Source organism: Trichoplusia ni, chromosome 4 (assembly GCF_003590095.1).
Source record: "Trichoplusia ni isolate ovarian cell line Hi5 chromosome 4, tn1, whole genome shotgun sequence".
Lineage (NCBI taxonomy): Eukaryota > Metazoa > Arthropoda > Insecta > Lepidoptera > Noctuidae > Trichoplusia > Trichoplusia ni.
This window is the reverse complement of record NC_039481.1, coordinates 7,451,503-7,476,093: the sequence shown is the minus strand read 5'-3', so window position 1 is coordinate 7,476,093 and position 24,591 is coordinate 7,451,503. Positions and strand designations below refer to the sequence as shown.

General features: G+C 35.6%; 3 protein-coding genes across 3 annotated transcripts in view; all 3 read left to right on the top strand.

Annotated features, from left to right (window-relative positions):
- The window catches only part of LOC113492829, a 143,034-nt gene extending 127,926 nt beyond the window's left edge, over positions 1-15,108 (top strand). Inside the window, exons 3-11 of the mRNA XM_026870508.1 lie at positions 3,888-4,024; positions 5,313-5,490; positions 7,772-7,914; positions 8,204-8,304; positions 9,297-9,465; positions 9,678-9,804; positions 10,029-10,193; positions 10,548-10,630; positions 11,711-15,108. Of these exons, the coding sequence (XP_026726309.1) occupies positions 3,888-4,024; positions 5,313-5,490; positions 7,772-7,914; positions 8,204-8,304; positions 9,297-9,465; positions 9,678-9,804; positions 10,029-10,193; positions 10,548-10,630; positions 11,711-12,434 (1,827 nt within the window). The 3' untranslated portion in view covers positions 12,435-15,108. The remainder of the gene's footprint in view (positions 1-3,887; positions 4,025-5,312; positions 5,491-7,771; positions 7,915-8,203; positions 8,305-9,296; positions 9,466-9,677; positions 9,805-10,028; positions 10,194-10,547; positions 10,631-11,710) is intronic.
- A 1,127-nt stretch (positions 15,109-16,235) lies between these two features.
- Positions 16,236-18,103, top strand: LOC113492827 (ribonuclease H1-like). The gene is made up of 2 exons (XM_026870505.1): positions 16,236-17,144; positions 17,445-18,103. Exons 1-2 carry the CDS (start codon positions 16,271-16,273, stop codon positions 17,633-17,635), a joined length of 1,065 nt encoding a protein of 354 aa, XP_026726306.1. The 5' UTR covers positions 16,236-16,270; the 3' UTR covers positions 17,636-18,103.
- A 282-nt stretch (positions 18,104-18,385) lies between these two features.
- LOC113492828 (ribonuclease H1-like) lies at positions 18,386-19,762 on the top strand. Its single transcript, XM_026870507.1, has 2 exons — positions 18,386-19,039; positions 19,273-19,762. The coding sequence occupies exons 1-2, from the start codon at positions 18,757-18,759 to the stop codon at positions 19,473-19,475; spliced, it is 486 nt and encodes a 161-aa protein (XP_026726308.1). The 5' UTR covers positions 18,386-18,756; the 3' UTR covers positions 19,476-19,762.
- The last annotated feature ends 4,829 nt before the right edge of the window (positions 19,763-24,591 follow it).

Here is a 24,591-nt window from a genome sequence, read left to right as displayed (position 1 = left end):
GTTGTATGTCTTGCCAACATTAAGGCAAAGTGAAGAAAGTAATAAATAGTGCGGCACCTAGGACCATGCACGTTAGCCCAACCCTAATGAGTAAGTATCGGGCTGACCCGCATCCCCTAATCGATTCTGACAACTTTCACACATCATTAAATCTTCGATTTTAATAAAACCTCCTTAATAATAATCAAATAATATCCTATTAATAGTTTCCTTGTATAAGGGCAGATTCTTTTGGCAAATATTAGATTTTCCAGTTATCACAATTAAGTACTGTAAAGGAGTTTCTGGATGATAAAACAATTGTAAATTTAAATCACCCTGCCTCAACAAACCATAATAAAAGTAACTACTATTATTAATATTATAAAATTATTAATTTGTCTAAATTGCTATTCTGCCCTCTTCCTCTCTCCTATATTTTTTCGTGCCCAACAGGGTCCATATTGAACTGCTATTTATTTTCTACCATCTCTGTAACATATGGAATGCAATAAATGATTGAGTATTGTATAAGAGGACGTGTCACAAATATGTTTATCACTAAATTCTTTTTAATGGAAAAGAAAATTACATGTCCTAAAACGGTCCTAAACATGAATCGATGTTCAAAAATACCCTAGATACCCTTATCTACTGTCGATGAGAATTGTCCAAAAAGTTTTATTACAACATGTTTTATCTGAGCACGTACTGAGCATACATCCAGAAACTTAGTGTGGGTTTTATACCCACATTCAATTTAATGATGACCGTAAATAATCTGCTGATTTACGCAGGCTGGGGTAAGATATTTCTTATGGGCTTGGGCCCTTAATACCTAACACGATGACCATCGGGCCCCTGTATTGCTAAATGAGTCTTGTCAATGAAATCTATGGGTAATTTTTTCGTATTTATTTGTATTGCAATGTTTTGACATAATTGTGCCGATAAAAAACCTAAAGCTAACACAAAATTCAATATTAATAAAGTACGGAAATTGTATACCCATGGATATTTAATTATTTATTATCAATCATGCATAATTAATTAATATTCATAACTGTTATGGTCCTCTGAGAATACTGCGTATCAGTTTCATTCAACTTATGCAAAGGCGGCAATGACATACAGCCATGTTTGGTTCAAGAACACTTCATGCAAATTTTTAAATCCGCATTCTACTCATTTTGATTGTATAAAAAAAAACTCGTAAAAAAATGGCGCATGCTGCAAGTATCAAGTATACATTCATCCTCATTGTGAGATGTGTCAGTCTTACTTAGTGTTTGGCACTTCTAGTGCTGTCGCAATAGTAGCTATCTAAAGTGTAACGTTTTAAATCGATGTGTACTGATTAATGAACATGCCTATTTTTATCTCGGATCGATCATGAAATCAATTATTCGAAAATGGTTCGTCTAGAAATAGCTTCAAATCTCCCACATCTTTTATTTTTCACGTGAAAATGATACGAACATCTTTTCAACATGTGAAAACGATATTAACATACAATAACTTCACAACTTAAGCACGGTATTATACACCTAGTGTTAATACAGGCAACCCTTTTTTGACACCTAAATAAATTTGCACACCTGTGTCCCAAACCCTAATAATCGTCACACGCCTGTTTAAAATCACTATTCTCTGAAATCGCACAATCTTTTAAAACAAAATAAAAATACAATATATTAAGTCTATGATTATATCCCAGTTTAAAAAATAAAAAACATAAAGAATTAAAATGGCGCGTGACAATATTAGGACAATATTCCTAATTCGAACGACAAGTGAGCTCGTCGCGGGGTCACCGACCGCCAGGAAGTGGGTCAAGCCGACTTGACGTGACTATTTATAGCCGATGGCCGGCTAGGTTTGACAAGCCGGCTTGATGCCCCGCGGCGTACTACGGCACCCTTCCTGGGTGAAGTCAAAATAACAACACTTACATCTATATCTATAGGTAGACAGGTCGACACGTGCTTACTTTATTAACGTAAATAGCAAGCTATTTTAATACTTTTTGGTGTCACGTCAACTACAAAACTTTGGCCAATACTTTTAGAGTACAATAAATGATATGCAGATATTCTTAATACTGACCTTATTGGTAGAACCCTTTAAAAAAAGGTCAAGTGTACTCGAAAATTTCTGCGCATGTGCGAAATGATGCATGAGAGGGGACAAAATTGGTACCTACCTACATATAGAGATATAACACGTGCTTATATCGACCTACGTGGAATAGTATATTACAGTGAAGATCATTCCCGTTTTTCAGCTGCATGATTTGGTTTAGCAAGGGTGAAAAAATAGATGATTTAAAAACTGAAACACCATCAATATTAAAAAAAAACCTTTTTTATGTTGTATTTTGATTAAACTCTTTATACTTATCAGAAAATGTAAGTATTAAAGATTAGCTAACAATACATTTAACATCAGCCCAGCTCTTTAGCAGTAATAGAAAAAAGTCCATGGTTTACTTATAAACAATCAAACACCGCTGTAGTAAAATAGAGCCATAAAGTTCGTCCGGCGTCTTCATGTCTACCCGTTAGAAGACTTATAAATTAGTTATTTTACAAGAGAAATTATGCAAAACTATAATTCTTCTACTTCATTCATAGTATATAGTATATCATTTAGCAAACATACATACACAAAAATAATATACAATCAAGAAACCGGATTAGAGATAGATTTCAAAAGAAAATATTTTCCTTCGTTTTTTTTTCACCTTAACATCAACATAGTTCGAAATAGGTCATATGACTTTTCCGTGACTTTAAAAAGGTTCTCGGCTTAATAAAACAGGAAGCAGGCGATCACACGAAACGTGACGACACACGAGCGCTGTTTGTGTCACCTGTCATGACCACAGACTACAGGAAACGGAAACGTAAAAGATAACCGCACCTTCGGGTAACTGTCGGAGTTTACCTTTTGAGAGAACAATGGCCAATTAGTTACTTTTTGTTAGCCCTTCGGAAAATTTTCGTTGGAACAAGATATGTATGATTTAGCCTAATTAATAGGCCATCTGAAGAAAAAAATCGAATTATTACGTCACTAATTGTACAAAATTAATTGTGTTAGTGCAAAATTTGACTATTTTTTTAATAACTTAAACATTCATCCGACTTCGAATAGAATCTTCTAGAGTCAAACTTGATGAAAATTCTATTGGACTAAATGACAGCTATACAACTTTAAATAAAAAAAAAACATCAACAAAATCGTTTCTTCATTGAGTCCGAGGTTCTGAGATAACAAACACAAAGAAAGCGACCAATTTAGGAACTCTTTTTTTTTAAAGTCCGTTGAAAAACACTTGTCCAAATAATTCATTCTTCGTGACGTCTAAATTAGCTGTTTTTACTGAAATATCCTATTCCATTACCTTAGAAGACATTTCTTTACAATTCTCATGGCGTTTATTTAGGACTATTTTACTTCTTTAATGGACAGAATTTTTTAGGAAATAAAAAGTAAAAGAATTTTTAGTCTACGAATATAAATGTCCTACTTAAATATAATTAGGTTATTCCTTTTCTTGAGATCTTTACCTAAAAGAAGTGAGCGCTATTATACTAGGGCTTCACATTTTCGTGTTGACTTTTTTTTTAATAATAAATAAGATACTTACATTTCTTAATCGCTGATTGTGCGTGCCGCAAAGGACCAGAAAAACAATAACACCTTAACTGACTTAACTTTTTTGAATACATATCGAATGTAATACATAATTCATTCATTCGATTCCTTGATATTTAGCATTGAAAATATTAATTAACATTGAGCCAAGTTACAGGCGACGCGTCGAGAATGTCGCTACGTAGATACTGATGTTAAAGTCCTTTTTTTTGTTTTACCTTTATTTTATATTAATGTCTTGTCTGCAGGTCCCCCGCGACAGTTTCAAGCACATAGTGAAGGCGTGCGAGTGCCCGCTGTACTGGAAGATGCCGTTGTTCCTCGCCACGCAGCAGAACCTACACGTACCAGTCGACGGACACAAGTTCATCGATTTCTGGAGAGAGTGAGTCCTCAACTATTAATAAGATATGACATTTATCATCGGAGAGCCCAGTTGTTGAGTTCACCACGCTGAACCCAACGTGCGCGTCGTGTCGCGTCTTCGATCCAGGACAAACATTTGTGTGCTCCACTAGTGCTTGTTCGGAGTCTGAGTGTCTTTGAGCACGTGATTTGTATGTTTGTGGAAACCCCCGTGACACAAGCATTTAATTCCTTACTAATGGAGTCGTTTAATTAAAAAAAATAATAATAATAAAATATGACTATGAAAAATTTGAGGAAAAATCGGTGGTGTTCGACAAGTTTCGGGATCAAACGGACCCTTCTTATTGACTCGATGGATAGTTGATAGACCTAACTTGGACTGCTTGAACCCAAAAGCCCGAAGTATCCTTTAATGATACGCTTATTCTATTGACTGTCCCGCTAAGTCCGATCAAGAATGTTAAAATCCCCTGCCGATATGTAGGTAATTAGAGTAAATCTGATATTTTATAAACTCACTATTCGTTGCTGGATAGTTTTAATAAGTTAGTAGTTACATCTGGCTGAACATATCCTGCACTTTTTTAGTTTTTCTTTTCTTTTCTCTCAACGGCCAGTTTCGTTTTATTATTGGCAATAGTCTTCCCGCGAAAAATCTTTATGCCGTATCCAACGACTCCGCCAGGCATTGTTAATTTTAACTACTATTAATTACATTTCTCGCCGAGTTCTAAGTAGCAACGCTATAAAAATAATTAAACGGATAAAGCTTTCCCTTTAAAGTAATGCTTTAAAAGTGTAAACCTACTTGCTGTTGTTTTGAAGACTTAATTAGATATACAATAAATCATTTTATTCTACGGAACTTGAAAATTCAAACTTTGACATTCTGCCGATAGATGGCGTTACGAAGACCTTTCTCCATTTTCAGGCTAACAATAATTTGTTTGGTCATTTGGAACTACACAACAGCATTGGCCTTGGAAATATATTTTTTGAGATCCTAATGACCACACTGGACTAATTGTATCTGCATTGAGAGCCTTGCCGTATTGCGGCAGTGTGGACTGTTATTTGCATACCTAATAAAAGTTTCTGCATCTGCTGCAAGAAACCTGTTACTAATTTATGAAATGCAAAGTGGAGTTATATCCTAAATGGAAGCTGCAGAAACTGTGCTAAACTCAACCAATCAGTATTATTCCTAACTACGAGTAAATTCAAATCATATCAGCTTATCACCGCCGATACGAAACACAAAACTCCATTTAGTATTAATTCGTTCATTACAACGTCATTTTCAGAATGACGTCACAGTGCCACGACATGGCTTCCCGTTTCGTGTACATCCTGACGCGGGGGAAGAGCAATACTCTGGCGCCGGAGGACTTCGTGCCGCTGGTGCAGGACGTGGTGGACACACACCCAGGACTGTCCTTCCTGAAGGAGGCTACTGAGTTCCACTCTAGATACGTGCATACTGTAAGTACTGTCGAAAACATAATTTGGAGTAATTGTTCAATCCGGATTTATTTTTGGACGTCAAGTTTGCCCAATCCTACATAGATTTATTTATTAGTCATTTATTTGAGGTTCTTTTTTGGACGTCTCAATTAGTCCTATCCTATATTGTCGACATCGCTTTCTAAGTTTCCTCGCAGTGGAAGGAACGGGGCAACAAACGATGGACAAAATTCTTGCCTTACGTTTGTTGACCTAATCAGTAAGATAATTATATTTATAAACAAACATAATATATGTATGTAAAAAGTCACGTTTGATTTTAAGTAAACAAAGAAACGGAGAAATGTGTTGTTCTTTTTAAATAGGTGTAATGATTTAGGTTCACATTTACGTTATTAGTTGAGATAGTTGAGATTAATCATCTAAATTCAATACAACTATTTACTCAATATATAACTAAATTAATTATACATTTTTGCATGTAACTTTTTACAATATTCCTATTTTTTTATTCAACCATATCATGTATATCCTTTGATAAATAATTAGAATTCATACTACAGCGCAATTGTGAAGCGAAAAGGACTTCTCTTTATTATTATCAAACGCAATCTTTTAAACGAAATACCAAAGAAACGAAACAATAATTGCCTTCGATGTCTGTATACATTTGCTTGACTTAAGTTTCCGCACCGACGCGCGACGCTGTTAATCCGAGATACATACAGCTTCTTTCAAGTTTAATCTGTATCTTTCGAGACGAGTGCAAGAGGGAATAAATTCTCAAACATTTACGGATCTAAATAAGTTAAGAAAACGAAGTTCTAAGGCGCAATATTGCTAACACACTCGATACTCAGGGGAAAAGTGAATGTAGGTGATTTATGTTATTACAAACAAAATTCTTGTTTTTTTTAATGGTCGGTGCAGACAGCCTAATCGCGGGATTTCACTACTTAGTAAGACTTAAAGGCGAGGCTTTACCTACAGCCAGATATTATCTATTTATTTATCCATTTATGAAAACTTAAAAATATTGAGGACTGAATAGGTTGCAATAAGATAACAATCAACACGATTTATCTCCCGCACCATAACTATGTAATTCCTTAGCGTAGATGAATATGTATAAAAATAATTGTGAAATCGAAAAAGTACCAATTTTTAAGCTTAGTACTGTATTCATTCCTTTCCGAAAGTGAGAAAAAAGACATTCCAGATCCTATAATGGAAACTTCTTAATTAACTCCAGATCGAATTAAGCTCCTTTCGTTTCGGCGTCCAATCGGATTATGAGGATGAAAAAAATAGAATGCAGCTTAGTTAAAATCCAATTCAAGTTGAAATGACATTCCTAGTTACTTGTAGAAGGGAGCCTAATACCACATCGTATAGTGAGTAATACGTTTGATCTTCAGCGGACTAAATTTTGTAAATTCGGCAGCCTACCTACCCATCAGTGATAGCATGGTGTTATCAGCCAATAAGGAGTTTTCATTCGTTGATTTCCCATAAAATACAAATATTTCGTTTGATCAAATGTCATTAATTACCAAATATTATATTGGAATGGAAAACAAAGTTAGAACTCGCTCCTTTGGGAAATTTCACCGCTGAATAGTAAAGCTCGCAACACATCACCTGAACAAACCGCAACGAAGATTGAATATTAGCTATTTATTATTAACGGTTCAATCGAAATACGCAATAAAACTGAAGAAAAATATGAATATCTACGTTGTACTTATATGTCTCTTTTTATGCTACAGTTGTCAGTCTTATTTCTTAAATTTATAGTCCTTTTCAGTTTATTTATGTTGTAGATAATGAACTAACTTTTCGTTAATCGAAGCTGAATATCATTATTCTCATTTATCGACATTCATCTAAGTTTTCACAACGACCACAAGCCGCAGGGCTATACCTATGTATCGTTGTCTATTAGATTTTTTGACGACCTCCGTGGTCGAGTGGCGTACGCACCGGTTTCAAGGTGTCGCTAGCTCTGAGGTCCCGGGTTCGATTCCCGGTCGGGTCAATGTAAAAATTCACTTTTCTACATTGCCTCGGGTCTGGGTGTTGGTGGTACCTTCGTTGTATCTGAATTGCATAACACAAGTGCTTAAGCAACTTACTTTGGGTTCAGAACAATGTATGTGATGTTGTCCGCATTTATATTATATTATTTTTATTCGTGATTTTTATTTTTGACTTTTTAAATTAATATCACTGCCGTTCGAATTTCGTTTGTATTTTCTTTATTTTTAATAATTCTAAAGCAATTTTCTTGTACTTCCAGGTGATTGCTAGGATATTTTACTGTGTCAACCGGACCTGGTCGGGCAGGATATCGATCCCGGAGCTGAGGAGATCGAACTTGCTTCAAGTTATACAGCTGTTGGAAGACGAAGAGGATATCAACCAAGTTACACAGTACTTTAGGTAACAATTGTTCGAAGAAAACATTATTATTGTGATTGAAGTTTATTTGGGTTCATGACTAATACCTAATTATAATAATTTTGTTGAACTTTGATAGGATTATACAAAATGAGTAGCACTAAAGTACTCAATGAAAACCTCTTAATTAATTTTAGCAATTTATTTTACCTTCATACATAATTTGGTACTTATGGTAGGATTAATGTAAGACCTAAGTAAGTACTATAATTAACTTAAGGTATAATTAATGTGACGATCACCTACTTAATTTACTTGTATTATATTCCAGTTATGAGCATTTCTACGTGATCTACTGTAAATTCTGGGAGCTGGACAGAGACCACGACCTCTTCATAGACAAGCACGACCTCGCTCGGCATAATGATCACGGTAAGATACTAATACACCATCATATACTATAACAATAATACATGAAGTACATAATATGTCCATATTTCACCTACACAGCTCTTATCACAAACCTTTACTCTCAATATTAATACCATCCTGTAAACCATATACTGGTGTGAAAAGGATTTATGGCATGGAAGACTTAGTTCAGCAGTTTTTGACAACAACAGCAGTAAACAACAACAAATAATATTCGATAAAAGACAAAAAACGCTTAAGGTCAAAAGTTTTCTTCAAACTCACATTTTTATCAAATACATGCTTTAAAACAAGGCTGTACCTTGAAGACTCAAAAACGATACATCAAGTCATCGTTCACATAACTTATAAACTTTTGTTTCGGAAGACGCAACAAAAAGTCCTTGTCATGTTACATTAAAAAGTTTTATTTGTTTGACGAAAGTTTCCACAAAATGGCGGACATTTTATGACGGGAGAAAAAGTTATTATTACTGTTTTGAATATTGTTGCTGTTCTTGTATTTTTCTTAATTTTGGTTTTCAATAAAGTTCTGTATATTATTGATATCGCTTTCCAATCATTTGAAAACGGCGTGTGTAAATATCACAAATTGAACTAGCTCTTGTTATTGAAGCTGGAAGTCTTGCAACTTCATTATTTTGGGAAGTCTAATTTCATTATACTGCGCTATTGAAATGCATGATTTAGAGTCAAACTTTAAAAGAAAATGAAAAAATTCAACCCTTACCAACCAAAAGCACTCTTACCAGCCTCAATCATCAGCAGCATTCTGTTAAATCGTGAGATTCATAATTAAATTATGCAACGGTTTATTCACGCGTATTTATCGAGATGGGACTCTTTTTTTGACCGTGAAATCCTCATGGACTTTCTCCGCCCTGGAAAATTCAAAGATTTGTATCACCAACTAAAGCTTTGGTTGCATCATTTAATCATCCATCAGTAGTTCCTCCTTTGCGTCTGACTACAGTCTACTGTTTTCCGTACAGCGCTATCCTCGCGTATGATCGAGCGCGTGTTGTCTGGGTGCGTGACGCGCGGCAACCAGAACCGCGTGACTCCGGACGGCGAGCCGCGCATGTCCTACACTGAGTTCGTGTGGTTCCTGCTGGCTGAAGAGGACAAGACGCATCCCACAGCTATCGAGTACTGGTTCAGGTATGACCATAAAAGTGACAAAAATACATCATGTCTGACAAATACACACTATATAAAAATCACTTTTGTTTCACTACTTAGTATTTTATCATATGATGACCTTTTTTATTGAATATATTTTTAATCAAGACGTCCAGAATTATAATTTCTTTAATGTGACTTGTTCTCGATTTTCCTTTAAATTAAGTATTTCATTCTCTATGTTTGTTCAGATGTATGGACGTGGATGGCGACGGCTACATCTCGATGTACGAGCTGGAGTACTTCTACGAGGAGCAGATGCAGAGGATGGAGGCCATCGGCATCGAGACCCTGCCCTTCAACGACTGCTTGTGTCAAGTATGTAACGATGAAGAAAATAAGATAAGTTAAGATTTTAAAGAATTAGGGGCAAGAGAGAAAAAAAAACGTCATCCATTTTTTTTTTTTGTTCCTTTTTCGACAAACAAAAAGGGTCAGATCGTATGAAAAGAAAACGAAAACACCATCGAACTAACAAAGTTTATAGAGAAAAAGATCTCTTAAATGTGTAGTACCTAAATATCGAAATCACGATAATCCAGATGCTGGACATGGTGCACCCGGCGGTGGAAGGCAAGATAACGCTCTCAGACCTGAAGCGCTGCAAGCTGACGCCGATCTTCTTCGACACGTTCTTCAACTTGGAGAAGTACCTCGACCACGAGCAGCGCGACCCCTTCGCCACGCAGCGAGACTCCGACTGCGAGGTGAGGATACGAAACACAGCTAATATAATCGAGACATTTTTTTTCTTATCTATGCAGTTTGTGTGACCGAACATTTTAATTGGTAGGGATGAAATAATGAACGAGCCTGCTTCAAGGCCAGCAAGGTTTTATGTTGCTCAAGCTATGTTTGTTGTAAAGGGATACTGTAGTGTCCGGTTGGACCTTTATAATAAGTTTTCTCAGGTACCAAGTACTGAGCATAGTTTCTCTCAACGATTTCATTGCCATAGGCTTTCTCACCGTTTTTGCTGCTTTTAAAAATGTTCTAAGTTGGTAAAGGGTGATCCTTGAGACCCTATAGTAAACTGAAATATGTTTGCTGTAATGTTCCAGATGTCAGAATGGGACAGATTTGCAGCAGAAGAATATGAACTCCTGGTGGCGGAGGAAGGCGGCAGCGACGCTCAGGACCAAATGTAAGCTACTCGTATTACAGCTCTCGTCATCATTACAACTATATACTGTATTATTATATACCCGTGCAATAATTATGTTTATTTCTTACCAAACACAGGCAGTTATATAGGCTAATGAAAGAATCAGAGAAAAAGAAGTGTATGAATCGATTCTTTGAGTTATGCAGAACTAACGGACTGAACGGATTCAAATTATACAAATAAATTTATGAACGTGGTAAAGTAGACAATGGAATAGAATGTCTCCCGTCACGCACTAGTGTTGTACACATCGAGCATTGATGCATCTTGCGGACACAGACACCGACTGCGTAGGACCCGCACCCCCCTGTTGCCGATGATAACCGCCCCCTATAACAAATGTCTTGACAAACTGCGATATGTTCTGAATGCAAACGATAATATCACGTAGACAGTCAATAATGCCAGGACCACATCCGACATCATCTTAACACACATCACAGTTAATTTAGCTGCATACTTAGTACCTACTTAATGTCTGTTATTATGTTTATTTATGTTATGTATGTATGTATGCCCCAGTATATATGTCTCTTTTCGTTCATTATATATTGTAATTTCTTTCATCAGGGAGGAAGACAGATCTGGCTATGCTAGGGTAAGACTGTGTTGGTGGTTTGCAGTGTCTGTACCGCGCCTTGCCCGCACGCGGCCCGCCTGAGCACTGTGCTCGCCATTTGCATTTTGCTCATTTACGATTGTCGCTTCTCAGAATGAACATTTGCACTCAAATGAATGAACATTAATATTAAACTACCAAACCATCGTAAGGATCTCTAAAACCTCTCCCGGAACTTTTTGCTGTTGGTTTTGCTTGAGAGTCTTTGTCTGCCTTACTGATGAAATACATATCTATTATTCCTGTAAATATAAACCTTCCCCACTCTGTACACAACTGAACATTTTGAGCTTTTGTTTGTAAATAATACTGAAATTCGGCGAGACGCATGGAGCGAAACTAACAAACATGAACTTTTCACTTGCATTCAGTACATATGACATCAACTGACGCTCGTCCGAGAGCGGTGAGGCGGATACTGACTGTGTTTTATGTTTCAGCTCGTACGATGAGACAGATGAGGACTGTCTGTCGCCGAACCTTGACGACATCACCAACACCGAGGCGGTGGAGGAGTCCAGCGTGGAGGAGTCCACGCTCAGCGAGTGCGGGGCCCCGGCCGCGCGGGCCCGCGCCCAGCCGCGGCCTGGCCCTGGGCCTGGGCCTGGCTCCGGGCCCGGCTTCGTCAACCTCAGCTCCATATACTCCATCGGCGGCGAGCGCTGGGCTAACAACACCAACACCCCCGCCAATAACGGTGTTACCGACAAAAAACTACCCGAAAAGCCTGTCCCACCAGAAAAACCCGTCAGCCTCATGATGGTCAATGGCAAAATGGACAATAGGTACGCAGGCTTCGGCAACAACAGCTTTCTGTACTCACAGCTGTTGGGCGCGAGTGGAGCTCGCGCTAAGGACCCGCCCTCCTACTCCGTGGCCACCAGCGCCGGCTTGTTCGACAAGGCGGCAGAACAGAAGAAGATCACGTCACCAGTTAAATCACCCGTCACGAGCCCTTTAAATGGGGTGAATAAAATTTCTGATAATTACGAGCGTGCGGTGGCGGAGAGGCTGAGCCCACAGCGAGAGATCTCGCGGCTGAACCGCAGCAGCCTGTTCAGCAAGGTGAACACGGGCGTGGTCTCCAGCAAGGTCAAGAAGAAAGCCGCGCGCGACGAGGACGACGAGGACTACGCGCGCGACAGCGATGAGTGCTCCATTTAGGACTCGCTAACACAGTGATGTTGCCATATGCAATAATATCAAACCGTTTATTTCAGTGAACACCAAAGATACACGATGAACGTGCAATTCGTGAAAACGATAGATACCTTACCTTACCTGATATCAAATTTAGAATAGTGTGAAGTATTGTCTCAGCCGTTATTCCAAACAGAGAAATATTTTTTCAGCGTATCCTAGTGGTATACGTGCCTTGTGTCAGTTTAGCGAGTGTAGACGATGGGCTCGGCCGAGCGGGTTAGTCTGGACTACGACTAAAGTGCATTATCCTCGATATAAAGAAACTCTTCTATGGACCTTGTGTTAGTATCGCGTAGACTAGTTTCAGCATTTTATTAGCGTAGTATTTATGTATGTATCGTTAATTTATGTCTCAAATTAACCATATCAATCAATGGTATGATTTTGTTTGCACAGAATTTTATGTGTTTTGATTGTAAATTATGTTGATTATACTAAAGTTATTTTTGGGCAATCGTGTTTATATGTGGACGAGTTGGTAACTAGTCCTCAAAGAGGCAATCTTATCTCTTCTATATCAAATTTGGATATAGCCCGAAATATTAACTGCTGACTAAAGCTATGTTCACACATAAGCACGATTAATTAATGAAATGTTAAATTAGACCCTTGTCAAGTAACATCATGTATTCGTCACCTAGAAATACCAAATCATATCATTCCTCCATCCACGTCATCTTACGAATATTATAGAAAGAAATTGGTATTACAACGCCGTCACTAAAATCAGTCGTCCATATACTTAGCTTTATTTATTTATTTATCATGACAAAAAGTCATTATGATAAACACGCACAGATTAATTTAGAATAGTAGATAGAAATATTTTTGATAAGGGTTGGCCTCCAGTCCTGCATCTACCTTCTTTTTCGAAGTATTTCATAAAACGTCGTTTGTAAAGTATTTGACATAGATACCAGAGTTAGGATTCACTCTGACGAGTGAGGAGTATCGTGTAGGAATTGTTTTATTCGATCAAATTCGAAGCTTAAATTAAATTTACCTTTTAATGAAATCGATATCAAATTAGTATTTAATTTGATATGTTGATTGTCATTTGTCAATGACGTGAAGTGAGTCTGCGGACCATAGGGAAGGTCTTATGAAGCCTGTATCGGCATAATGAGTGTAGGAAAATATAGCGAGGGCAGCTGTATAAATATAAAGCTTGTAGGTAATGCTAGGTAGATTACGTTGTTCTCTAGTCTACAGGTGCTGTACGAGCCAACTGACGATCTGCCGCTGCGACGTGGAACTGTTCACTCAAGTCTTCGAATCATGTTTGACACAGCCAAAGAATCGGTTGTTAGATTTTATAATCGCCTAAAGTACTGAGTTTTATTGTTCTTGGATTTTATATATTTCAGTTATTATTTAATAATTCTCGTAGTTAATGCTAAGTTAAATGAGAATTTCAGTAATATTTTAATGTTAGTATCGATTTGTAACGATTTTAAATCCATTGTTTTGTAGTTTCAAAAACTTGATGTATGTTACGTACATGTAAAAATTGTGCCTCATTTAACATACGTTACGAGGGGTAAAATGGTAACTGTAAACCCTTGAATTCACCCGTACCTACCTATCCTGAAGCTTCACCATAATGTTAAGACTAGTCATTTCCTCGTAAATCACTTCTATTTACAACCCTCACTGAACTAATTTTACCAAGTATTAACCAAAACGATTGTTCACATTTTTTAACAAATTTTATTAATATGTTGTGTACTGTTATATTAGAATAATTTTATGAGGTATGTTTAAATACCTACCAGTTTTGAGCTTAGCTGTTTTCAAGTTGGAGTAATTTAGTTAATTAATTTAGGTTAGGTATGTATGGTTAAGTTACCGGATTTTTAAGGTAATTTCTTTGTGGTAAGAGTGAGTGTCGCGGTGTTCTTTGTAGTCGTTACATGAGTTGGGTAAAAGTCGAGTTTTAAATGTTTTAGTCAATAATCAGATCTTTGTAAATTGTAATGTTCTATCTGACTATGATTACAAACTTTTCTGAGCAACTTCTCAGCCATGTTCCGTAATAGTGCCATTGTTGTTTCAAACATATAACTGTTCTTTGAACTTTCAATTAGTAACAAGTGACTAATAATAATGAAAATAACATGAAATCTACAATAATGATGACCTCCACGTAATTTAATTTGCATTTGAACTATATATTGTTAAACCAGTTTATGTACGTATTTGGTACGAGTGGATTTTATTAGATACGTTCCTAAGAAGCCTAATAATATTAGTAGGTTCATTTCTAAATAAATGAACATAGATACAAAATTGTAACCCTATTATTAAGATCTTCTTAATTTACAATAGGTAGGTACGATATTTCTTTTTTATATTAATCGGTACCGGTCTAAAATATTTTAGTGTGCATATTAAATTTTTTTAGACGCAATTATTAATATTATTTTCACTATTGTCAATATAAATGCACAGTTGTAGACTGTCATTAACAAATTAGTTCAATAACTTAGTGCCGCGAGATTAATCACAATGAAAATTGTATAAATATAAGATTTTTTACAGACATTAGTGGTGACAATGAAATGGTGTGTTAACATTAATAAACGATGACAGACCTATTGTTAAGTCTCCTAATAAAGTACATTAATGTATTTCATGAGGATTTTCATTTCATTACCTTGTGCCTATTTATTAAACGACTTAGCTACATGTGTGGCAATCTGTGGCATTAGATGGGGCCACTATGCACTGTGGACACAAGGTGCTCTCAGTCTATGGGCTAAGCATTCTATTGTACTTGGGTTAGAAGGAGAAGCAAGGGGTAGACTTCAGATCTATGACCACCAGTCGATCTCCTTCTTCTAAGAGCCCATAAAACTTCAGAAGTTTACTCAAAGTTTAGAAAACACGACGGAAACTCAGTAAGGAAATGAATCCTTGTGTCGCGCTGAGGTTTCGCAAGTAAACACATCACGTGCAAAAAGACCTAGAGACTGATCAAACAGCACTAAAGCTGCTGAAATAAAATTTAATGGGATAAAATGTCTCTATCTGTCAAATGTATTTTAAAAGGAATCTATACTAATATCTATACTTCTATACTTAATATATAAAGCTGAAGAGTTTGTTTGTTTGTTTGTTTGTTTGTTTGAACGCGCTAATCTCAGGAACTACTGGTCCGAATTGAAAAATTCTTTTTGTGTTGAATAGACCAGTCATCGAGGAAGGCTTTAGGCTATAAACCATCACGCTGCGACTAAAAGGAGCGAAGATACAATGGAAAATGTGAAAAAAACAGGGATGGTATAAATCATAACTTATATCTTCTACCCACGGAGACGAAGTCGCGGGCAACAGCTAGTTATAAATATAATAGAGTCGATACATATAGGTACCTACCTACCCTACTCACGATGGTCGACCAGTAACTCTGAATAAAGTTAATAAATAAACACGACTCGGTGTTCCCAACTTTTTTAATTCCATTGCAATAATTGAATTTTCAAAATAACAAAGGAAGTCTCCAGTAAAGAAGTACATAGGACCAAACCCGTTTAAGATATTATTATAGGTGGGTCGAAGTGTGATTGCGTTTCAGAAAAAAATAGTTTTCTAAACATTTCTGCGCTGTTCGTGATAATAGCACATGACAATAATTAAATTTTCAAGTACTTCAGTACATTTTAATTTATTCGACAGCTTTTTTTAAATATTATGTAAACTAAATAAAAAGTATTATTGAACAGCATCACTAATATAATGACAGCCAAAATGTTTTACCGTCACGACACTACAAACGTCAACTCAAATTTAAATAAATGTCACTCTATGGGGTAGTTTTGCGAAACTTTCTAACGAAAAGTAAATTAAATATTTACAATAGACTTAGAATACTAATAATGCCTTTTTACGCAGTGGCTAAAGGCCGCACCACAGGCATATTTATGACTTGGCCTGATTGTGAAACACAAGTAAAAGGTTTTCCAGGAGCGAGGTATAAGAAATTCGATTCGGTTGTTAGTGCACAGGATTTCATCACCTCTGAAGGTGGTCAAACTGCCAAAACGAAACCAAAACAAACAAATAATCATACAAAATCCTTTGCCAGCGCTTCGAATAACCTAAAAAGGTCCTCTACGTCAAATAACAGTGTAAGCAAAAGTGTTCCAGACAAAATAAAAAATAAATTAAATGTAAGTAGTCCTGGCTATGTTAAGGAAAGCAATGAGTCAGATGACGATTATTCCGACGGTTCCGACGACTTAAATACTATATTATCAAAGCAAATGGATGATATAGAGCAGAGACTGAAAACATTTGAGAAAGGAGTTGATAAAATTATAAAAAAAGGTGCTAAGAAAACTATTTTAATAGAGCCACCGCAGAGTAAAAGGCGGAAAACCAGTGGAGGGGAATTTGATGTGGATGATGATGGATTTGTTATGGTGTATACAGATGGTGCCTGCTCTTCTAATGGGCGGAGTAGTGCCCGGGCTGGCCTCGGTGTGTACTGGGGAGACGGGCACCCTTTAAATATTAGTGAGCCAGTGTCAGGTAGGGCCACCAACAACTGTGGGGAGATCCAGGCAGCTACTAAAGCTATTAAAATTGCACTCCAGAATGGTGTTAAGAGACTAGCCATAAATACAGACTCGAAATTCTTAATTAATTCTGTAACCAAATGGATACCAGGTAAATTATACTAGATTTTACAATAATATATCAAAATTATAAAATTCAATATGAAGTAGGTTCTTAATATACTTTTAATGAAAATTTTAAATTATACCCAATTTAAAACACAAATATAATATGTTTTAGTTATAATATTATAATATTTATACAACCTACTAAATAACTTCATACTTTATTTGCTTTCCAGTATTTAAATTTTGTAGTCTGTCTTGTTTATTTACTTTTTTAATAGATTATATATACCCAAACCATTAAAAAAAAACTTTTTTAATAATTTGAATTTTCATAAATTTACAGGTTGGAAACGCAAAGGATGGAAACTGGCTTCCGGAGAGCCTGTCAAAAACGAAAAAGACTTCAAAGACTTAGATAGTGTACAACATAAGCTACAGATCAAATGGAACTATGTGGAGGCACACAAGGGTATACACGGAAACGAGATGGCAGACCAGTTGGCTAAGGATGGAGCCTCTATGTACAATAAATGATACAACATTCACCAGAAATGTAACAACTGATATTAGTCCATGAAAAATCTATTTTAGAATATTTAGACAGCTGATGAAGATGACAGTATTAATTCATGAGCCTGCTGTTATACTATTAAATGCTGTATTTACCTTTCAATATTTAGAGGTTGTTTACTTGTGTCTACCAGTTTTGATTGTTGAGACTGTCTAAGTTATGAGTTTGTTAAATGTAGTGTTATGTATTCAAATGATGTCGAAGATGTTGATTCATTTAAGTAGATTGTTTTTTTTCTTATCACATTACCTCCTGATTTAAAAGTCTGAATAAGGAATACCAAGTCATGAAATGTTATTGTGTGAGTTGTATATATGTTATAAAACTGGCTGTGCTGTTGTAAATGATACTGAAGTTGGTCTAAACTGGTTATGACCACTTGTAAATTATACATTTTGAAATAATAAATCTTTAGTTAAAATAAATGGTAATTTTTTGTTGTTTTTTTTAATAATAGTGCGACACCTATTCTCCATTTATTTAGGTACAAATAAATTTGAGTGGCACACTGCAAGTTCCTGTGCCTACGTCAAAATTTAGAGAATTGATTCCCGCCAAAGCTAAAAAAGAACGCTTTTAAATTAAAATTTAATATTTTTAATTCCTGTTAACTTTTTTGGCCTATGTTAATCAAAACACACCGTTTCTAGACGTAATAACGAAAGAACGTGAACGTTTGGTAATTGGTATAGAAGTATATTATATTATATAATGTAGATAATCTCAAATTCAAATCAGTTAACGACATCCTTCAAGTACCAAGTACATGTCTGTCAACGGAGCGCCGAACATTAGTACCTACCTATAAAGATTGTTATTATTTTCTGTTGAATATACTTTTAAGAGGCATAAGCGTATGAAGATTTCTTAGAAATCGGAACACAAGCAGCGTGGCGTCGGATTACATTGAGGCATGGTGAAAGACGTTGTTTATTCGAACTTCAACCTTCAAATTTATTCATTCATATCGTAAAGCGTCGTCGTAGTGAACGTCTATTTAGAAGAGCGTGTTTGGAGCCCAAATAAAGTTTATTAGTTTTAAAACTAAATTGAAAAGCACAGAAGAGTAATATTATTGTATCTTATGATGGCAAACTTCGACCGAGATGGATTCGCTCAAGTATACACGGATGGCGCCTGTGCTTCGAATGGCAGGGAGGATGCTCGGGCTGGCTACGGTGTATATTGGGGGGATAACCACCCGCTGAACGCCAGCGAGCCGGTGTCTGGTCGGGCTACCAACAACTGTGGAGAGATTCAGGCCGCCACACGTGCTATAACCGACGCACAGAGGAATGGCGTCGAAAAGATTACCATCAACACCGACTCGCGGTTTCTCATCGATTCTGCCACTAAATGGATGCCAGGTAAATACTGATGTACAACTAACTCTAGGTATTGTTTTCAAGAGAGCTGTAAAAGTTTTTCTTTTTATATACCTAAACACAATCCATTTTATAGCGCAATGAAGGTATCTGTTAAATGTGGGTACCTACACTTGTCTTATAACCACCTAAAGATAGAGGTGGTTTTTTTTCCAGCTGCATAGATGTTATGTAACTTTTTTCCGTTTTTTTCATTATGTATTTAATTTCGACAGGTTGGAAACAAAATGGCTGGACGACAGCGTCTGGTGCACCGGTTAAGAACCAGTCTGACTTTAGGGCATTAGACAGAGCTCAAAACCAGGGCAACGTGCAGGTCCAGTGGAGACATGTGCGAGCTCATCAAGGGGAGTACGGCAACGAGATGGCCGACCGATTCGCTAAAGAAGGAGCCTCCAAATACAATCGTTATAATTAAAGCAATCAGTCTCTACTTCTAAAGATTCTTCATTTTTTTGTCATTCCAAAAATAAATGTTAGTCTAGTAAGGGTTTCCCTTAACCCTTTTTTTATGCTTCTCACTTTTGTATTTGTATTTTTAATTTCTTATTAATTAGGAAATAGATAAGTACAACTTTGGTTACATTTAAATTAAGATTTGTTTTAGTTGCACTATTATTTAGTTTACAAATAGCCAAGAAAAGCTATTGATATTATGTTATCAACTTACTTAAATTAAAGCAAATAAACTTCTGTTTCATATCACTCAAGTTTTTTTTTCACATTATCTTATGGGCTTATCCATAACACTTCTCAAAAACTTTACCAAAACGTGTACCTAACAACAGGTTTAGTTATTGGTACGCGGTCATACATACATAAAATACGAGGCATATAAAAAGTGTAATATTTTCAATATTATTCATAAACATAGAAAGTATGACATACAGTGTCTTCTATGTCGGAGACATAAAGTTTGTTATGTAATGCTAGGTATCACGTATCCTTCACCGGAAACGACGAAATACGACACCTTCTTGTTAAATGTAAACAAATGAAACGTTTTATGCATTACACTGGTATCTGATAAAGATGACACACCTGCAAAATTTCATCATAATTTTAGATTTGTTTAATTACCAGAATAGGTAGATTGGTATGAGCTTATACACTGTTTTACCCAAACATGCCCCTTTACTCCATTTGTTTAGGTATTTAAAAAGGTAAACAATCTTGTTGAGACTTGCGAAAAAACTCAGTCCAAAGTAAAATGCAACTACAAACAAATACAATGCAAAAATGTTGACTATCAAATCAAATATACAACTGAAAGAAACCAGCCTTTTCATTTTTTAATCGTTTACCTTTTTACCTACCAAAATAAAAGAATAATCATTAATGGGTCAGAGGTAATACGGGCAGGACACTGTCTATGTAGTATTGTCCTCTAGCGCTTTACAGCTGATTAATTTAGAATAAAAGTTTATTATGACTGGGAGAATGAATAAATACAATAGATTCAGTTTCATAATTTATTTATTGAATGAAACAATTTATTCGTAGGTACCGTATGTACTACAAAGCTCTTAACATTAATGTAACCTTACTATATACAAACAAATAAATCACTTGACGTTAATAATAGGTCTAAATCTGCACAAATTTCTTTTCACATTATGTCTCATATAAAATTGAAAACTATGCGTAATTTATTATGCAAATAGCCTAATCGAATTCAAAACGATACAAAAGGGATAACTCGTATATTAATACAAATATGGTTACCCTTATGGTGAACAGAGATAATGTATTGAATCTTTTTTCTTTAATATACACTTAAATTTGCTAGACAAGGACTGCATAAACAATAGTATCTTAATGACGTTATAAACATTTCTAGTTAAAAGATACCACAATAAAATAAGGCATTATGGTCAAAAAATATTATTAAAACCTTTAGCACGAGTCATGCTTAGATAATTGACGAAATTAAACATACTATATACAAACACGATTAAAATGACGGCGTTCAATTGGTAAAGTAATATCAGTACCGTATACTAACTAAAATGCACATTACAAGTGAACTTAACATTAACAGTCTTAAAATTATTGTAAACAGTATGCAGGATGACAATGTGATGGTTAAAAAGTTTCTGAGACTAGCAACGCCGCTCGGGTCACTTAATAGTTAAATACCCCGCCGACGCCACGTCTGCTCATGAGTAAGAAGTCCGGTCCCGTTTAAAATTTGTGGAATAACCGTTATCAAATAAATAATCAATCATTTTATATTTTAACGAAAATGAATGATAGGATATTCAACTATTAGAGCTAGCTATTTTCGGAGTATTTTTATAAATTAGGCTTAGACCATAGGAAGAACTTTAATTAAGACCTATTTCCCTTACAGTTTGAATTATTATAGAAGGAGACATCAGATACAGCTTCCATAACAAACTAAGCACTCTTTGACAATCGCAGCATCATTGAACAACTTCTTGATTTGCCACACTAACATCACAATGTTTCATTAGAACATAATATTTATTAATATACACTATGTACAAAACTAAAGCAAATACATGAGCGAAACATAGCTTAAATACTTGAAAATAATCTACCTAAAAGTCGGATAGACTTGTTACATATATGGAAACATATTTTAAATAAATTATAACTGTTTAATGAAAATATTCCATTTTTTTATCAATCGATAAATAAAGGACTTTAGCGTCATAGTACTTTGTATTAGAATGACTTTCAAAAACGTTTCCAGTTTTTGTTTATCAACAGAGACTAGCTCACGAAACAATAAGAAGCAACGGACACCATTGTTTCATATATTAACAGTTATAGTAACAGTTGTATGCTAAATTTATCGATAGAATTCTAGCCAATTACTAATGAAAGAGAAGCCTGCGCATACGTTATCACATCATATTTTTAATTAAACATCAAAAGGATGTTTTATTTAAATAATTGTGAGTTAGCTTAACGTCTATTTAGGTTTAGCAGATTGTAGGGATTAAGATGTAGGTATTTCATCTTACTTCGAGTCGGGACATATTCTGCTTTCTTCATGTAAAAAATGGAATTATACTTTTATTACTTTCCATTCATTATTGCTACTTATTAACCAATACGTATGCGATGACCGATAACCTTTTCCGGAGGCGACTATTTTCATGCAGATCTTTAAAACCTGTGACGAATTTTGATTTTAGAACTAGAGGAAAACCAATCTGGAGTTTTATATTCCCTATGAATTAATTACCTTATAATTGTATGCGCACGCGCTATAGTAACATTGAATCAATTTTCTAAAGTTTGTACATTCTGTTGCCAAATATATAACATGTAATACAAAACCAGTAAATACTTACTGTAATATGATACGCACATCTACTTAACAGTAGCCTTATCGACATCTATAAATCACATGAAATGGCTCAATATGTTTTTTATATGTAGTATAGTTAATACTATTGGTGTAATGCACCAATAGTATTATATATTAGTTGATACAACTTAGTTTCACTATTCATAGTTGTACAATGAGCTTTTAAAACGGGACGTTTGCCGATAGAAAAGCAACATGCTGTCACAAATTTATAAAATAGTCCCATTTTAAAAGATCATAGTGGACACAGAGCTGGATTAGTAATGTTTTAAACTATTTATTGACTATGATAGACAGACAATGTTTTCTATCATGCAAAAATATATTTAAAGCAATTACTTACTGTATTCTTTGTTACTGTTATTAATTTCAGCTGTGTAAATTTACGATACTTTATCATTAACGTTGACACAAACAGAGCAGAATAAAAAAACAACTTGTTTCTCACTCTTGTCTTACTTGCACTATAAATGTCACAAAAAACAACTCTCAATTACTCTTCTTATTGCTTTGTCATAAGCCACGACTGCACTAATGTAAAATGTTTGTAAAATTGTCTTTGTACAAAAATTACTGATTCGAGCTGGATATCATAGACACAGAGAATGGACTAACTAAGCTATTCCACTAGAAATTTACTAACCATTAAGAAAGAGTGTCTTCTCTCGAGCGTATTCAAGTCCACTATTGAACAAAGTATGAGATCTCGACAATATAATCACTTTGCACGCGATCATATTGTCGAGTGTGTATTGTGGATCAACAAAACTGTATCAATGAGTGTGGTTTGGTGTGTCCTGGCCCAGTTCCCCGGCATGCCTAGCTGCCGCCGGCGAGTCCCGAGGCCGCCCCCCGCCGCAGCAGGCCGCGCAGCAGGGGCGTGGGGTCTCACGTGTAGTACTGCACGGACTGCGCGCGCCGGGACGCCGCGCCGCCGCCCGTGCCCACGATCAGGTAGCCGCCCGTTGAGGACACTACTTTCTTATTGGCGTTTTCTTCGTTGTTCATTATCTGTTGAAATAAGGGAATGTTTCTGAATATTTTTTTTAATATTAAACTGTAGAAAATGATATGTCATGCTAAGGAAACATCCTGAAACCATAGGGTTATCAGATCGTATGATTTTATTGCTACACCGACTTAAAATAATTTTGGCTCTGGTTTGTACCACTATCGATGACTACAGATAACAACACAATATTTTAAAATTTGCTACGAATAAACGCGTCGTGAGCACGCATAATATAGGAGCATAAAATGACGTCATTACAAAATAGACAGACAATATACTTAAGATGATATCTACTTTGCTGTAATTAATAAATCATCTTTCACACAGAACTAACATTCTGACCTCATGCAAATGCGATATGTTCTACATTTTGTACTGAACAATGATACTAAAGCGAAGCAAGCTACAGAATTATTAAGCCGTACCTTAGGTCTCTTATCGCTACAGCGGCCGCCAGAGTGCTTGACAATTTAAATGAAATGTATTTAGCAAATATTTTAGCCAAATATTGTTGTATTTGTTGTGTTGAAATAATCTGAATCGCATTCAAGAAAGACACAAGCGCGAAAAAAGCGCTTTTGATAGTCAAATGCAAAAGACATGACATGGTGTCGTTCTTAAATACAAGGTCTGTGTATAACATCGAATTAATCCATGAAGTTTTTTTTTCAATATCTATGGAGACTAGACAATGCAATGATTATTTTTTGCCCTTCAGTAATGTTGTGATTTTAAAGGCAGCATGAGTTAAACTTTTGTGTCGCAAATATAATTTAGTGTTTCTTGTATTATAACCTCATGTTATAGGAAGATACATACTTGTTTGTTGATGATGATGGGGGCGGGCGGTGGGGGTTTGTAGGTGCCGAGGCATTTCATTGTTTGGTTGCCGCTTGTGTCTTCTACCATGCTTACTGGAATATGTATAAAATATTAATATACATTTAATGACCAAATTGAACATTTATGTTTTGTAACATTATTCTAATAAATTTAAACAACACAAATATTAATTAAAAATTAGAAAATATAAAAAATTCTAACTTCATACAGAATACAAAGAACGTCTAGTATTCCAATGACGCCAAATAAATTGGCAACATAATAAATCCGAAAAAAAGTCTGCCACGGATTCGAAAGGTAGATGATTAAAATTATAATGTTACTCACCAATAATGG